General features: G+C 42.4%; 1 protein-coding gene across 1 annotated transcript in view; it reads right to left on the minus strand.

Moving 5' to 3' along the window:
• TRPC5 (transient receptor potential cation channel subfamily C member 5) overlaps positions 1-3,418 on the minus strand; it is a 69,260-nt gene extending 65,842 nt beyond the window's left edge. The window contains exon 1 of the mRNA XM_075513299.1: positions 3,041-3,418. Within this exon, the coding sequence (XP_075369414.1) occupies positions 3,041-3,418 (378 nt within the window). The remainder of the gene's footprint in view (positions 1-3,040) is intronic.
• Between the last annotated feature and the right edge of the window lie 15,204 nt (positions 3,419-18,622).

Genomic DNA, 18,622 nt, shown 5'->3' on the forward strand with positions numbered 1-18,622 from the left:
CACAACAAAGGTCACTTATATTCGAAAGTTTTTTTACTTCTGCTCCCTGGAAAGGTCATCATACAGGGGAAAAGCAGAGCTCTTCCCCTCGGGCAGCTCTCAAGAGACAGGTAGGGAGAGCTCAGGACACATCACCTTTTAGAGGCTCTGTAGCTGGTGAGCGAAACTGCTTTGCAGGTCAAGCCTGTAAGGGGCCATGGTTTTCTACCTTGTTTTGGGTGTATCTTTTGCTAACTAGATACAGTCACTGTAACCCCACAAGAGGCTGGCATAATGCAACCTGTAACATTTTTGGTCAGGACTGTGCTATGATGATAAGGTGGTGGGAATGAGCAAAGATACATGCCCATAAAATGGATTATGCTGAATGATGCTACTCAGCTGCTTTTGAGATGCAAAGACAACAATTAACTGAGCTGACGTGAACAGACACAAATAGGAACAGCTCGTCATGCCTGGCAGTTAGAGAAACAAGACTTTGGTATAGACTCAAATAATAACCTCCCAGAGGCAGACGGCAGGAAAATGGGAACCAACACATGAATGAAGGCGATGTATTGAACATTTAAGAGAGAGCAATTAGAAGATGCCTCTTCTGCACCTTTGCCTGGAGTGCAGCAAGACAAACAGACAGCCCCTAATGGGAAACAGGCTGCTACATGTGAGTCAGGGAGCTGCCTTCATACAGGTTTGTTCAGGCAAACTGAATCTTGTGTACATTTAATGAATAAATTATACTAAACCTTATATATAAGAAGTGCTGTGACACTATCTTACAAATTTCTCAGCCAGACAGAAACAGTTCCATGAAGTGTGAATTTTTGTTACTACTCAACCAAAAAAGCAGGTTTTCTGTATGTTTTAGAACAAATAAGTAGCTGATTAGGACACAGCTGTGCTAATCTGATTTATCAGGTGCTTTTTTGAAAGCAATTAGGTATGGGATTCCCACAGGACTTTCTCAGAAAGGGTCCAGCAAAGATAATTACTGAACGTATATCGATACTGCTGTGGAATTAGTATCAGGAACTTATTAAGTTTTGTGATTTGACAAGCTAACCAACTTTGTCCCAACTTTGCTTAACTAAGCACTTCTTTCCATTTAATGTTACATCACTATACATGAACTAAATGTTAATTACCATCACTGCCTGAACAATCAGTGAAACTGCTGAAATGGAAGTCCAGTCCTGCAGCCCTCTACCAGCAAACACTTCCTGCAGTCTACAGAAGAGCCTGAACCACAGCCAGGGAAGTTAATCCTAGTTTGTACATAGGATCTTGCATCAAGCCAGTATTAGTCTAAATCGTACTGATGAAATCTGGTCTTGTAACAAACCTTGTAAATAAAGCTGAAACTGGCACTGCATCTCTTCTCCCACACACATGTTCTCCTTCAAGTTGTAAACTTCGCAGCAGATACAAACCTAGCTACAGAAGGATAGCTGCACACTGGCAGAGATAAAGAAAAATGAAACAGACCTACTATGAAATGTATCACAGAACTAGAGATGTTGGAGCTGAATTTCAGCTGCAATAAATCAACCTTATTTCATGGACCTCTGTCTCTGTCCAGTTAAGCCAGCAAGGCTGTGAATTTGAGTGGACACAAGTTTTGGTATTCAAGAGATCTTACAGAAATCCACATGAATCTCATCACCTGCTTTGCATGACATTTCAGGCAAAACTTGTCATTAACCTGCAATAATTACTGGCAGTTCCTCATGCTACTGAAAAAAACTTTTCTTCTATTCTACTTTCTGTCCTGTAGGCCTATAGGATGGTCAAACTTTCTAGAAGACCAAGAAAAACATGGCTCATTCTCCATGTATGGTCTGTATTTTGCTACTTACATTTTGTCAGACTAAAACCTAGTACTAACATTTCAATTTTTAGGTCTGATAGAAGAGATTCTTCATCTCTCTAGTGCTTAAACCACACATTAGAATCACATTGCTACAGAATGCTGCCATTTCTAAATATTAAGCTGAGCACTCTTGAATGTTGTCAGGGTTGATCCTTATTTTTGCTTTGGCTACATAAAATTACTATTGAAAAACTATGTACTAAGGGGCCTAGCCATTGAAAATATTTTCTTCCATGATTGACTGGTATTATTATTCTCTTCTTTCACACACAGAGGGATATGTTCAAGTAGACTTAAAACGAGGCTTGATATATAAGGATTATCCGAGTTTTGAATGTTACTTTCTAAGCAGTGAACACGCAAAAATTGTCAGTGGTCAGTAATGTATATAAACTATTCTAGTTATTGGCAGTAGTACTTGCAAATGAAAAGAAGCAAAACAGGAAAAAAAAGCAAAGTTAGGGAGAGTGTGATATGTGACGCTTGAAGTGACAGGATTCAGACTTTGTGGTTTTTCACAAAGATCCTTATGTAATTTACTGATGGCTTTGTAGCTAAGGAGGAAGGATCCTTAGCTACAAGTCATAGTTGTTCACTGCTCAGATATATAGCAGCTTAGCTCATGCTGTAACGTTATGTACTACCTCAGCATTTCTGAACTAGAGCTCTCTGGAGATGGAGACCAAGATGATATGTCTGTACTGTGGCTAAGTACTGAAACCTAGCAGACTGTTTGCTTGCTTACAGTTATTTATAAGCTTGTGTGTTTTCAGGATTTACTTATGAAAAGCAATTCCACTTAATATCGATACAACAGCATGGCAATAGTTCATATTTATAGATTGTAATATAACTTCAGACAGCCCCAAATTCCTTTACAAAGTGCGCGTCTATAAATCAACCTATAAATCAGCATGTTCACAAATACTGTAAGACTGAAAAGAACACTGAGTGAAATTGAAAATGCTGAGCATTTAAGTCAGGCAGAACAAGTTTGCTCAGACTGGAAAGTTATCATCCAAACAAGACTGCCCACGTCTACTCTGGACATTTAAAGCAATGGACCTACATTAAGGACTTTGTTTTATGACTCCTGCACAGCACCTCTCTGTGCAGTACCACTTTCCTAACACAGGATAATAGCTTAAAACTGAACTGGAACACTCAACTAACCTGTTTTTCACCACTCGGCTTCCTGTAATTCAGCAGCAGCTCCACAGCTCCCACCACCTCTTTCCGTATTGCATACAGCAGGGCATCTCCCACGTATACACTGTGACTCAAAAGCAACTCCATGATCTCCAGATTTTCATTCTCTATGGCTATTAAAAGGGCACTGCGACCAAGAGGATCCATACAGTTAATGTTGATGTTGTAGTAGATCTCTGCCTCTTGCAAGGCATGTTTCACACTGGCATAGTCCCCCTTCTCAACAGCGCTGAGGTAGGCCTTCTCTTCCACTGAGAGCTCTGCCTCTGCTCGCACGATCTGTAATGGGATCCGATCTCTGTATGGTGAATAGTTTACCTTCTTGTAGTATAGCTGGGCCATTGTTCATAGTGACCGGGCAACCTATAGGGGAAGAAGCAGCATGCATAAGTGACAAAACAGATGAGCAACCCCTATCTGTTCTTCACGGGGGACAAATTTCCAAAGGTCCATCATGGTAAAAGCTTCTGATCCCTTTTTAAGCAGTTTTATTCTCAACACAGTGACTGTAACACACCCTAAGCAACCCCACATTAAAAGGCTACCTGAAAAAATAAACGTTACACTACTGCTCAGAAGATGTATGCAGAATGACAGACACTCAGTACATTTTAAAATCTGGTTTAAACACTATGCCATTGATTTCTTTTATCTGGTCGGAAACATGATCTTGTTGTTTATGGATAATCTATCGCATGTGCAAATAGGTGGATTTCTCATCTTTGCTTTATTTCCTGCTCAATGTTTTTTTCACTTCCCTCCTTTTTCACTGCTAAGCCAGGTCCTCAGCATCTCTGAACTGTCAGTGATGGGAGCTGCTGATTTACACCCTCCTATTTACAGTAATAAGATTTGGTTTTATTCTTTTTGCTGCTGCTTCTCTGCTTCCATCTCTTAAAATAGGTTTTTATTTTTCCCTAATGTTTACTCTTTGACTAGGTCACAGTTTTATTTTTAAAGCTTGCATGTTTTTAAACATATTTTCTCACTCTCCTCATTTATAAATAGGACCTAAAGACAGGCTGATGTAGAAAGCCACCACCCTTGCTCTCCAGAGGCAGGGACATTGTTTATAGTCTAGGAAAATGAGAAGTAAATCCTGCCCTGGAACAAGTGTAGCAAACTGAATGAATTACTGGTCCTTCCCACAGCTCAAAGAGCCTAGCAGGTGACTGAAGTCTTAGGAAACATGGGCTGGGCAGGTATTCACATGGAAGGAAAAAAGGACCTATGCTTATCTACCTCTGTTTGGCATCGATAAACCACACCAAATCAGGACCAGGGGACACCAGCAGCTGTAACTAATTGGATGACTTATTCCATCTCCTTGCTCAAAGCTCAGTGGTTTCCTGCAGCAAATTAGCCAGAGTTTTGTTCCATTTTAGTGCCCTATCCAGGGGAAAGAGGAGATTTTGATAAAGAGATAATGAGAAGGAGAATCTTGTGGTTCCGGTGCCGAACCGGGAGAGACGCCATGGGTTCTGTTTTTACCATCCCACTGCATGCCATAAGGCAACCATGTTCAGCAGAGCCAATTTGCATTTTGCCTTCAGCTCCAGTGTAATGGGCCCGGTGCGGTGGGAGTGGGTGGATCTGAGCTCCAGCCTAGCTGACACTGCAAAATAGTGGGTGGTTGTAGCACACAGCAAAGTTACATCTGTGAATTTCCTGGGGAGCCAGAGATCTGTAACGCGTTTGGCATCTCAAAAAATGTGCTCTCTTAGTATCCTGGTTTCCTACAAGTGCGAGAAAAGTTTTTGTTTGTTACATTTCCAGGGTTACAGCTCTCTGCACATATGCTTCAACTTGAAGACACACACAAAGGCGTTAGAGGCAAAAGGACTTATAATCTGAATAGAAACCATCATAAATATATTGGCTTATTTTGTACGGAAACATTATGCCACTAAAGCTTTTAGAACTGAGGAACAATCTCAAGTGACTTATGAGCTTGAAGTCTCAACATGTATAACCAACTACTGTGATTTTCAAAAGCACTAAAGATCACGGGTCATTTTTCAAATTTTGTTTTTGAAAATGTTATCCCTGCAGGGTCCAGCCAATTCCCACTGAAATTCTGACACAACACAAAAGGATGCAGAACAGGCCTGATAACAAGTGAGGACCAAAGAGATCTTTGGGACAGTAAGGATAAGCCCAAATGGGAAGGGAAATTTTGTCCTTGTGTGACAATCCGGCTCACAGGAGCAGGGAACACCAACCAGTGGGACTGGTGGCAGAGGACAGTAGCCACTGTGTGGAGGTCTCCGGCGGGAATCTGTTGGCTCCAAAAAACCTGAGGGATTCTGGTGACAAGTGCAGCTGCTAAAGTAGAACTGGATATTTTTCACTGCTCTTCAGTTTAATTGAATGTTTTGTAGATGGTGAGTAACATTTGCGATGAGTTATAACAAATGTCACCTTCTGAAACATCATGCCAGCATTGGATCCCTTTCCTTTCCAACAATTTTGTAGAAAGAAAAGAAAGCTTCAGATATCTTAAATTCTCAGTGAGATCTCTTCTCTCAGTACAGCCCCAGTCCAAGAAAGGAAAGCATTTTGTTAATACTTCAAGCACATAAGAAGCTGCAATAAAACCAAACAGGAAAGACTCACAAAATGAATTATTTACCCGGAATTCTTTTCATACCATCATCTGCATAGCCTAACAAACACACACTGCTGACTGGGTTTGGAAATGATAGCATGCAGTATCAAAACAAATATATGTCTGCCTGGATTACATGGAAGACCAGCAAAACCTTTAGCTGTTGAGCCGCCCCTCAGCCTGAGATCCAGCACAATTACAGATGGACCTTCCAAACCTGATGCCTTTCTCTTCCAAAACTGGCTAACAGAGCATCAAACGTGTGGATGGAACGAAGGATCACTGCTCTGTAGCTGTTGCTTCCCAATACCACCAATCTCCTGGAGGCAGCATCTCTTGGTGAAAGCAGCAGACAATGCTGGTAGACCCTAGACCATTTGTCCCTGAGTGGTACTGTCTCCTGCTTAACAGCTAAAAAATGACAAAAATATTGATGAAATCCAGGTAGGAAAAGGGGTAGGCAATTCATAGGTGCCTAGAGAGAAGAAACAATGAAGTACTTAAAAGGTAGTGAAAATAGAAACATAGTCACATTAAAATTTTGGAATCTGTGCAGAGAGCCTGAAAACGCACATTTTCCATATGAATTCTCTTCACAGAGAGGCATTTTCTGCTACTTGAGTTAATAATTGGGGCAAGGAAAATTTTTTCCAGTCTATGCCTGATTGCAGATGCATCAGACAGTACCCAATGACTGGCTAATGCAGTGGTGATACCTGCAGCACAAACAGGTGTAGAAAAACTAAGAGAACCACATAACAAACTACACAAGGTAAGGGGAAGAGGACTTACCACTCAATTTGGACTCTATCACCTCTCTCCAGTTGGGTCGCCCGTCTCCCTGAACTATTAGTCCAAATCTTCAAGCCATTTCAGCCTGACACCACTTCTATGTTGCCTGGCACAGAAATGAGAGTTTTAGCCCCTGAAAAGCAGCCATACCTGGCAGAAACAGCTTGTCTGGTTTGGAGATGAGGGTTTCCAGACACGTTGCTTTGTCTAATAACACAAAATGTTTTTTCTATCCCTGCAAAAATTTCTCTGCATCTTTCAACACTCAGTTCAGACGTATCTATCCCCTGCATTAACAGGGCCACTTTTTTCACTCTGAAGAGTGAAATGGCATCACAGCTGCCACAGGTGGCTTTGCCAGGATCTCCTGCTGCCTGCTTTTGGACTGGACTCTTGGGATGGACATGTTACAATCACAAGGAATGGTATTACTTCAGTCAAGGGCTGAAAACAATGGCTTTTGCTGAAAACTAAGAAGTGGCTTTATATATGTCACTGTCTGTATGAAATCTACAGTCAGCTCTCTCTACAGACACTGCACTGTCCTCAACACCCTTGCGTGTCTCTCACCCTGGATCATGACTTGATACCAAACGATCAGTTCATCACACTGATGCATCATGCCCAGGTGAACACAGAGATTGCTTCAGCACCAAGAGGGAAGAGACAACAGAAAGAACAAAAATTAGCTTTCCTTTCTAACGTTTCCTGTCGGACAGAGAACATCATGAAAATTGCACAAAGTTCAGAGTGGTGTGCGGTAGCACAGGAAAAGGCAAGGGGGGCTGCCTGAGAAGCAGTGGGGAGAGGGCAAGGAGAAAGAAGAGCAGGGGAGCAGCGCTGAATAGTGGCCATTAGTTAGAGGCGTGGTTGATGAAGACAGACAGGCAAAGGTCACTCAGCAGCACTGCCTTTTGCCACTAAAAATTTCATGAGTTTTCACTACAAATTTTTTGGGGCTCTGTTAGCAGTTGAACCATCCCTCATTTCCCACTTTACATGCACAACACCCTCCCACATGCCACTGTCTCACGGGAATCAGAATGACTGTGTGAAATGGGAGGAGTATAACTGAAAGGGAGGGAGCCAGTGCCAGTTTACATCCATGTAGTCACTAGGCCCATTACAAAACAGGACCTTCCTGGCTTTTATTTGCTGTTATCATCATTTGACTTTTCATGATGCTGATTAAGAGGTGGAAAAGCACCATTGCTCCTGATTGTTGAGCTCCCTGTGTAATGGAAGCAGCAGAGACTTGTAGGGGTATTGAATTTAGATATCGGAGCTCATCGCTCCCAGCTGATGTGAGCATCTGACTACCTGAGGAACAAATCAAATACTGGATCTTGAACCCAAGATCAATAGACAAGAGCTACCTTTCCCACTTGATGGGACTCAGTACGAGCAGCCAACTCACATCACACATTAGAGCAGACAACAAAACACCCCATCTGCCAAGTTGCAAACAGAGCGGTTGGTTGTTCCCTCCTACTGGAGACTCACTCTGACACATGTTGGCAAAACTGTGTGTGTGGCTTTAAATGTCACTACATCTTCTCTCTCGGATCTGCAGAAGGGTTTATGTGCTGGAAAGCCTGCCTGTATTTTCTAGTTGTATCAGCCCAATAAAAGAACTCATCTCTTGCAATACATCTTACTTCACTGCTTCCCTCCATCCTTCTCTCCAAGGCTATTTTTTCCTTTTAGTATTTCAGGGAGAGTATTTTCCTCATTTTGCATTTCTTATCTGGACTTCAGGTCTGGAAATCATGGACCATAACTGCTAAAACAGCCTGACTCTTTTGTCATGCTCAGAGGCCGTGCACTCAGTAATATTGATCTTTTTTAAAAAGGTTATAAACCTATGAAATAGTCCAGAAGGGCCACTTAAGTAAATAATATTACATGTAGTTAATGGACCAATTGAATTTGTGGTTGGATCCTTCTTTTAAGTGCTCTAGATCTTATTTACTAACAATGCCTGACTAAGCTTATACCTCCCACAGTTTGAGGAAATAAAACTGACTTTGTAACATTCTGCAATTCCTTTTCTTCTGCAAAGATACCCTCTTATTCCAGAAAATTGCTTTTTCCATGGAGTTCAGTGGGAACCAGATTGCAACCCTAAGTCTCACTGCTTCTCGTGATATCTCTGCATCACACTCACCACCTTTTTGGTCAGAAGCAGAAATTTTTCCTGATGCTTTTAAATGCAAAAAGAGCCATTACTGAATAAATGTACAACCTCAGAAGTATTTTAAAATTAAAAAAATTGCAATGACCTTCTGGTGTATATGGCTGTGTAAATTCCCTTTAGCAAAGGCCCCACGATCTCGGGAAATTTATATTCAGCTCATAAGTTATATAAGATATATCAGTTCCCTGGAATAAGTGCTTTCCAAAACTTGCAGGGTTGCAGTACAACACAAAAATGAGAAACCGACAGCTAATAAAATTGGAGATGAGTAATCTAGTTTCACTGCCCAAGATGAGTGAAAGGGAGAGCACTAATAGAGTATGTGATAAAAATGCAAGGCTGCAGTCGTTCATGATTCACATCGGAGGATATGTCCTTAGAAGATGCAGAGAAAAATTCTTCTTAGAACGTTTTTCACTCATCATCACTTCAGGCGTAGTTAAGAATACATACAGTCACTGGGGTACTGCGTGTAACCTTCTAATCTGAGAAGTGTTTGTAAAAGAAGACAACCTCAAACTTCAGGTTATAAATTTACAGAAGCCAAAGAAAATTCTTTGCCAGTAACTCAAAATGTCGTAATTTGACTCAAGTCCCAGCTGCAATTCTTAACTTCCTGGGGAGGGTGACAATTATCAGAGATATATACGTTTGATTTGGAAAGGCCAACTCTTTGGTATAATTCTCTTCCGCTGCATAATCAATTGATGAGTCATGACCAACCACATATGGGTATGTGTATATATATATGTATATTTAAAAATATCATTACAAAAGATATCGCATACATAGTACGCTTGGAGATACTGTTGGGCTTAAGAAAGTACCTGTTCCTCTCTGAGCAATCAGTGGTCCTAACTAAAACTTAGGAATCAAACTCAATTCTCAGTCTTGTGGCTTTAGGGTGCTCAATCATGTCAGTCCACGACATCTACAAGGCCACCTAATGCTGGAGGATGGAAGTCTTGGCACAGCTGATTTCTCTACTAGATGAATAAGCTCTCTGTGCTGGATACAGTCTTACTGAGAGCCAGTGTGACTCTGTAGCACAAACTTGCCCAGGAAATAAGGAGCATTGCAAAACTTACCACTTTCCATTCCATGTGCAAAGCACTTGGTTTGACCTTGCCTTCTCAAGCAGAGGAGCACAGCTACGTGTGTATTTCAAAGGAAAATAACAAATCATGACACTCTACCACATATGCTTAAACCCATGGGGAGAGCCTAAAAGCCAGCATGTACAGACGTGAATCATGTTGTCCTGGTGAAGAGCTGAAGGGCTCTTCCATGCTCTAGTGATGACTAGAGCAGAAGAACCTAGAGAGAAGAACAAAATGAAACTGGCCTCAGTGTCAGGCTGAGCTCTACAGGCCTGAAACATCCCATGGGTTTTGCAGGGGGTTTTGTAGACGCAAGGCTCCACCTCGCCATATCTCTGCAGAATCAAAGTCAGCTAGCTGGTAGCCAAGGCTGGTATTCAGGATGGAAAAGGAAGATTTAATTTTGGAGGGATGGAGAGTTCCATTACAACTATACTCATCTGCAGATGTAAGTAAGGAAAATTTGCAGGAAAAGACTTTTGCATTTGTTATATCTAACTGCTGTAGTTGGAAACAAAGCTGACAAGTCTGCCAGCACACAAGCCCTTCTTCACATCTGGATTGACCTGACCATAGAGAAGAACTCACATCATAAGCCTAACCATTTAAAAAGATGAGGCGTTTGATACTCCTTGCTCTCCTCTTCAAGCCAGCTATGAATTTTGTTCTGTTCTTGCTAGGTTTCTCTATTGAACCTACTGCTTCAGCACTTGAATCCTTTATAACGCTGGGGACAGGAGCAGACCATTGCTTCACAGGACCAGGATGTTCTCAAAAGGCTTTTTTCCATGGAGCTGCAGAGGTGGGCTACCACTGATTCACTGCTAGCGATGATCATCTGTAGCAACCCAGAAAAGTTATTCTTCTCTCTTTTGCCCCGAGTGGTTCTCTGTCCTCCATCTCCACCTGCTGAGTTTGATGTTCTCTTCAGCAGAACTGTATTTCAAAAAGGTGTTTTCCAGACATTGTGTTTTCCAGACATTTCCAGACAGTTTTTCCTCAGTGGGAAACTTCTTAAATGTGTATTTTAGTGTATTTTAGCTGTATTTTAAAATACACAGTGTAACAACATTTCAGTAGATACACAGTCACTACATTTTGTGGGCAGGCTGCTTAATTCATCCAAATGAGTAATGCCCTGAGTTTTAACAGTGCATGGGAAAACACTTCTCCGGGAGACTCTGCTTTGCCATGGAGGAAAACGATTTGTACTCGCCTGGCTCAGCTCAGCATATTTCTGTTACCTACTCCTCCGTCGCACAGGACTCTTAAGGCCTCTTGCCTCAACAGGATGTACTGGCGTCATTTAAGGGTGAAAGTCACCAAGGAAACAGTATTAGGAAACCCCTAGTTTGTGTTATAACCTTCATTAGCTTCATTAGTTTCAGTCTAGTTGCACAAAAGAAGTTGCAGCATTTCATATTAATCTGGACAAGCCCTAGATATATGGGCTTAAACCAGAATCCATCACAGCCTGTGAGCAAGCTGGTATGAGGCTGTTCAACCTTATACTCTGCAAGTGAATTCACACAACAAACAGTACTCTTTCCTGGGAAATGACAGCAAAAGCTAATACCAAGCTTGCCTGAATTTATCAAACAGTAAATTTGTTCTATGCACACATGTATAGTGTTTGCATTCCAGGAAAGTTGCTAATATGTTTGACCTTAGAGTGCTTTCTCTGGTCTCTGGACAATAATAAACAGGACAGCTACTCATTGCCGTTGTGATTTGCTGCCTAAGCAGCCATGCAGAACATGGGCCAATGGTCATACCTGGGTTCAGGACAAGCAACGTCCTTTTCTATCTCCAGCTCTGTCAGTGTGGTCTTTGCAGGGTCTAGGAAGCCCAGATTTGGTTTCATCTGGCCTGAAAGCAACACACAGCTTCCAGCATGTCTTAATGGAAAGAATGACAGAAAAACCCGCGGGTGTAGAGCCAATTGCAAAGCTCCTATGTGGGAGGCAGAGGGAAGGGGGAGTATTGACCCATCCCTGGAATATTTCAGTATTACCTCAACAAAAATCAGTCTGGGCTACGGAAATGACTAAAATGACTTCCTGGTGATGGAATGGCTGCAGCACATGCTTTTAGCTACTGTTACAATTAAGTGTTTACAGTTTGTAATTCTCCTACTTCTTTCCACACAGCCATCACACAGGTGTGAATAAATAAAAATGTACCATTGTGAGGAGCTTAAAAAAAAAAAAAAAGCCCTGGAATCCTGGAATATATTCATAGTATGTATCTTTGCAAATGCAGACAGAACAGAAAGCTTATTTTTTCTGTCTGACGTTATTGCTCTGTCCCCTACTCTTTTGAGGTTGGCTATCTATTCATTTTCCACCATCTAATAACAAAAAAGAGATGTCAACTGAACTGCGAAATACTGTCAAGCAAGCCGCCCTGTTGTCTTATCTGCTAATGCAGCACTAATGTGGCATGGCATCATTATCATCTCTGTGCTCTATGTCCACTGTTTCTGCGCCTGCTGCTTGTAATCTCTAGCTGCTGTAGCTATTGAAGAAGAGATTTTTTTTGCCTGTTCCCACTCTCGCTCAACGAGCGTTGTAATCATTTCTTCAATCAACAAGATAATCTGTGAACATCGCCTCTAGGAGAGCTGATGGCAGTATGGACTGTTAGACCTGCCTCAGCCTGCCTGAAAGTGCAAGTAAACCACCCAGTCGCAAAAGGAAAATACAAGATTATGGCACAGTTGCCGGGATGAGGAAAGGGCAGTTGCAGCAAGCTATAAACAACTAACAGTGACAGTTGTTTAGGTTCTGTTTCTCGTCTCAGTAATGGGTGGATTTATTATGGTTATCAGTTACTATTTCTGAACAAGCTCTGCTGGAACTGTTGTCATTGGCACCTGTGTAAAAATACAGTCAAGACCCAGCGTATGCAGCAGTCATCACCTGCAGCCCCCTACGCTGACGGTCTCCGGGCTTCCTGTGCAGTAGTAACTCTAGCTCTGGCTCCATTTTAGTTTCGTTCCTAATTTTGTCATTCAAACCAGACTGGAGGTTCTTGGAAGGAAGAGGAAAATCACGTGCTCAGTTCTCACATAAATGTTTTCCAATTGCAAAGAAAGGCTGTTTTAGACAATACTATGTTCACCTGCAGCACCTTTTGGAGATGAAAAAGTGCAAGACCCATGAATACTGCTTCCCTGAGTTAATTTCCAAACTATGGTAAATATGGAGAGATTAAAAGCCAAATTCCCTGCAGCTACAGAACACTGGGAACAGGAACACAAGGAATCTGTGCCCCAAGGGCAGCGAGCACACCACTTGCATTTTGCAGTCATTTGCACAAATGGGACCAAAAAGAGAGCTCCCGATGGGCAAGGAGCGGCTGTCCTGCTCCCATGAGGGTGCTAGTGCCTGGCAGTGACGCCTGTGTGCCTGCGCTCTGTGGAAAGGGAACAAGCTTTCAGACATCTCTCCTTTCTAAAACCTTCACGGGAGAAAGAAAGATTTCTTAGGGGCTTGCAGACAGAGGAAGAAAATTCTGAAAAATCCAAATGTTTGAAGTACTTAGAGCAGATGACCGATTTGAATGCAGCACAACTTGATGTGGGGGGACTACCTCTCCTTCACTAGGACCAGCCGATGCAGGGCACAGTACCCTCTCCTGCGGCTGCAGCCATGTGGCTACGCAGTTTCCCCGCTCTCTTGGACCCTGGCTGGTTCAGGCACACCTCACCAGCAAATCTGGTAGTCTGAGCCACCTGGATGGTTGTAGGGCTGAGAAGGAGAAACATTTCTACAAGCAAAAGGTCTTGCTGGATGTACCATTTTAAAATGACGGAGACTAAGCGTTACAGATTGCAATGGTAGTGCAATCGCAGTTTATCTCAGTCATGTTTTTGCACAAGGCAGGCCTGGTCCTAGCATCCTTCACTGCCACTTCTGTTGAGACAGTCTCTTGACAAAATGACTGCCTCGGCTGTGCAGTAAAGCAGGGTATTTTATGGGGAGGTGGAAATGCCATACAGAGAAAAGAAAAGAGAAATCTTCATAGAAAGACAGTGGGAGGGAGCTTCCCCTGACAATGATAATAAACAGAATAGTCTGCAGATAAAATAAATCAGCAAAGCCAAATCCTAGTTCATTAAGATAGCTCGGGAAAGAGCCTAGAACTGCAAACTGGGCAGTTTTTGAAGACCGACAGAAAGGCTGGAGGAGATAAAAACACATTCATTTAAAATGGAAAAATGTTATTCTCAAGAGAATTAAGCATGCAAATCTAAAAGACACAAAAAAATGCTGCACAGACATAAAGCAGCATGGAAGACAAGTAACACTGTTATACTGTTTGTAAGTGAAGAAACGCATAGGACATAGATACTTGCTTCTATTAATGCCCTAAGAAGGTTCCTGAATAATATCTCCAGCATAAAACTTGCCTATTCAACTACCAGATCATTCTTATAAAGTCAGAGATTTGGGTCAGAGATTTGTAGGAGTAACCATGTTATTTCTTAATCTTTGCGTGCTTATATTGTGCCCTTTGGCTACCAACAATAATAACACCCATCTCTTACATGGCTTTTCAGCCACAGATCTAAAAGTACTTTTTAAAGGACAGACAGCATTCATCCTCTCTTTGTATGGACAGAAAATCTGCAGCAAACAGAAGTGACTTGCTTCACCCTTTCATGACAGCAAGTGATAATTGGCCAGAACTGCCCAGAAATGCACATACATATATATGTATAGCTTAATATGTGTAACCGATCCTTTGATGTATACTGAGACAAGCACAATGCCAGAGCAATCTGGAGTCAGAATGCCTCCAGGGAGCTGAGTCACTGATCCCCTTTAGAAGGATGTGAAATGCTCTTCCCCTGCTCTATTGTTGCCTTCTGTATAGAGAGAACCAAGCTTTGCCTCTGCCCACACCTGCTCCTCACCTTACAGGCAGCCACTGTGGTTAACAGGAATACTGCAGTCTCTCTTCCATGGGCTCACATCTGAAGTTTGCAGATGAGTCCTGCCTCGTGATCTTGCAGTGGAAGCCTTCTGGCACCCTTTTCCAGTCCCACGGCAGTGACTTCCCTCTCCTGGGGCCCATGCCCTGATGGGGGAAAGTAGTTCTGTCCCATGAAAGGCTGCACAAGAAGTGGTGATAAAAAATGGAAATGTCCCGCCTTACTAGGGAAACACCTTATTTTAAATATTCCACAGGACTACTCTGTCATATGCTAAAAAACCTGCAGCACACTATCTTGGAAATCAGTCCCTGGTCTTCCTAAGGGGAACTTCTCACATGGGCGTAGGATGCCTTTTTCTTCCTCCCCAAGTTCTTGTCTGCAGTATAACTTAATGTTGCTGCTTTTTTTTTGTATTTTCTTTCTTCAAGATACTATTCTAAAATTTTCTCCCATTTTCTTTTGGATTTAATTTTGCAGTTTGTTTCCCTGTTCAGTTAAGTGTTCATTCAAGATATCTCGGCTTTCAAGAGACATCTGAGGTGACGCTCGTCAGTTTTTCTTCAGAAGAGATTTATTTTGTATGCTCTCGGTTTTAGGCTCAGCTACAGTATAACTGCAGGGGGTTCATGTTTAAATTGAGCTGTATTCCTCTGGCTGCAGGAGTGGGCCTATGCAAAGGAAATGCACAAATCCATAAATAAGGCTTGGCACGATTTCACTGCTCTACTTAATGCCGACATTTGCAAGCTCTGTTTTCCCAAACCTCTTGCTTCCAAATCCCTGCACCTGCTAATTTGTTAATTCTGTTTTCAGTGAGCTTAGACTTGTGTATTCTTAATTATGCTAATGAAGAATAAACCATTTAAAATATTAATGTTTTGCAAACTTTAAAAAGAAAACAGTTAACAAATACCTCGCCCCTGGGTCTGTCTTCACTGTTGGATTCACAGACCGGTCCAGGGCATTACTTTTTCTCTCCCAGGTTCTCTGGAGTGGACGTCCTGCCCTCCCTTTCTCCCTCCTTCTCCTCCCTCTCAGGTCTCTTCTGACACAGCTTCACTTTCCCCTTTTCTTTCTGATCTCTGCTGAGAGAAAGATCTTGCAGGTTAATGAAAATCACCCCTGAAGTGGTAATTACCACAGCTGTCTACTAGTTTTCTTTTCCTCTCTTGATATTGACCTCCTCTCCCCTCCAAGGCTCTGTAAAGACTCTTTGCTTCTGCTCTCTTCCAGCTAGCCCTTGTGAGTGGTGTATGGAACCTGCTGCGAGTTATTGGGGTGCCAGCAGCCTCTGTCCCCTTCCCGTCCTTTGGGCATCTCTCAGATGTCTCTGCCAGGCAGGAGAGTTATACTTCTGGCAAGGGAATAAGGCATGAGACAATGTGTGGTCCCTACGAGGTAGTAGCTGTGGCCGCTCCTCCCCATGCACCTACATTTTTAACGCACCGCTCTTCTGCTTTCCCTGAACATCACTTTGCAGAATTGGTTTATGTTTTCCTGGCTTCTACATAAAATGTAGGTCAGATCATGGTAGACATACATCAAAATTGTGATTTACTGCACATGAAAGGAATAGTGAGCACTGAACCTGCAGAGAAGAAAGGTGACTAATTGCTTAATTTCCCAAATGACGTCTACCTGCAGAATGTCTTTGTTCTTGGCTTCTTGGGGTTTCTTCCTATATGTGCATTCCTGATGCACCTTTAGCTGTGCTTTTGATGCACCTGTCTTTCCTGGATGTCTATGCAGAGCTGCTAAATCGCAGATATACAACATGTAGGATATCGTTCTCACCATCTCCCTGACAAGATAGCATTGTTTCTTACAGTACAGATGGCTTACAAGATACTGCTCTCTGCCAATGAAGCAGCAATGCACTATCTGTAAAGTGACTGCACTATCTGTTCAGTGACTCTGAAAGGAACTGTTTTGGCATTAAGATTGAGATTGAGGATAAACCACAGTCAGGGCTGAGCAGGCCTCAAGAAGGCCATGTAAGCAGTATCACTCTTAGCGTATCAAGGAGTTGTTTCACCCCAGGAGAGCAGTTTTCCCCAGGGTTGTGTGCTCTCCATAACTGTTCACAGTCTGCATGACTAGACTACACTTAAATTATAGTCATGCCATGCTTGTCACTTCCTTGGGAGTCTAGCCACATTTGCTGGGGTTTATTTTCAGCCCTGAGCTTTGGGAGTTCAATAATTACATGAGAATGTGTTCTTCTGAAAAAAAAAAAAAAAGAAAAAAAAAAAAAAAGTTTCTAGCCTCTAGGGTGTGAAGTAAAGAGTGTGAGTCACTGAGTGAACTTCATTGATGCAGAAACCAGACAGAAAGTGTCCCAAATTCTCTAAGTTTAAAAATCTCATTAACATTAAGCCAAAGTTTGCAGATCTGAGGTATGGGGCAGAGAGGGGAGAAATAGGGCTTTGGAGCCCATGGACTTGGCAGTACCATGGCTGCTTGACATGGGCATGCCAGACCTTCTCTGCAGGCCGTGGCACCACCTTCTCTGTAAGCCCTTTCCTGGCTGGAAAAACCCCAGCATGGTCTGTGCAGCAAGGGATGTCTTTGTGCTCTGCTCTGGTACCAGGCAGGTCAGGGCAACGGTGGCATTTTGTACGCTGATTCACGCCTGCACACTTTAAGGATTGCCTGCTCTGCTATTTATAAAACTAAAAGGGTGTAATCACTCAGTCAACACAGTGCAGAAGCATCACTGGGTATTCTCCATGAAGACAGTTTTGTAAGTCCATTAAATCATGCTAGCTAGATATCATACACCCTTTTTCACATGTAGCATGAGAGGATCCCTTTGACTCAATCAGATAAAACAGCCACCAATTTAACACCATTTTTGGCAAAGGAGAAATGCATTTCTATACTTGCCTACTTACAGCCAAGGCCTGCTGAAGCTTCTTTACTCCAAGAAACCTCTATTACTGCCATGCAGAGCTTAAAATCAGCTGAGAAAATATGTTACACACTAGACAACTTTATTTAAGCACAGTCATAACTGTGGCTATAGACAGAAATGCAAACAGCATATATATTACCAGACAGTCACTATTTTCAAATTTCTTTTTTCTTTAAAGCTCTGGGCCTAAGAGCCCTCCTCCCGCAAATCCTTGCTTACTAGCACATCTAGTTAAGGCTCCCTGCAAAATAGAAAGTATCATCTCCCCCATTTTCTAAGTAAAACAAAGCAGGAGACACTACCAACTTTTAACAGGAAGCCTAGGGCCAGCAAAGAACCTCATTCCACTCCAGGCTCACACCTTAACCACTGACTGACAGCTGAACTATGTGTGCAAGACTGTAGAGGAGAGTAAGGCTTCAGGGTAGGACAGCTGTTTTCCCTACTGATGTTTTCACTAGAACAAAGCACCGGAGCAGCAGATGCAGAGTGATGATGCACTGCTAGTCTCTTCTGACAGGCACTGTTCTCTGAAATCCTCATTTTCTTTTGCCTTCGTCTTGCTTTTTTTCCTCTTGATTTCTTATCTGAAAGCTTCCATCTACGATGGCTGTGAAGAAAATCTGAAAATGTGGGTATCTGATGCTTAGACAGCTCCAGGAGTTAGCAGAGAGCCTGGGAAAGGCACAAAAGGCTCAGAGAGGTTTGAACAGTCCCATCCATCTCTGTGAGGGGATAATTCTGGGGCACGATCAACAAGGTATCAATGCTGATTGCAATTCCAGTCCTTATACAGGAGAGGAGATGCAAAGTTACCGGTTTGCATTATTTATCCTTCCTACCTCTGTGCTTGGGTGATGTTTGATGTTCCCTCACCTATTTTGCCCCACCTAAAAGGGACTGCATGAACAAAATTTGTACAAGAAGTGAACAGAGAGGGAGCTATGCTCAAGGTCTTCATTGAAACACAGGGAAGACACAGACAGAGAATTT

This window comes from Mycteria americana, chromosome 10 (genome assembly GCF_035582795.1).
Source record: "Mycteria americana isolate JAX WOST 10 ecotype Jacksonville Zoo and Gardens chromosome 10, USCA_MyAme_1.0, whole genome shotgun sequence".
Lineage (NCBI taxonomy): Eukaryota > Metazoa > Chordata > Aves > Ciconiiformes > Ciconiidae > Mycteria > Mycteria americana.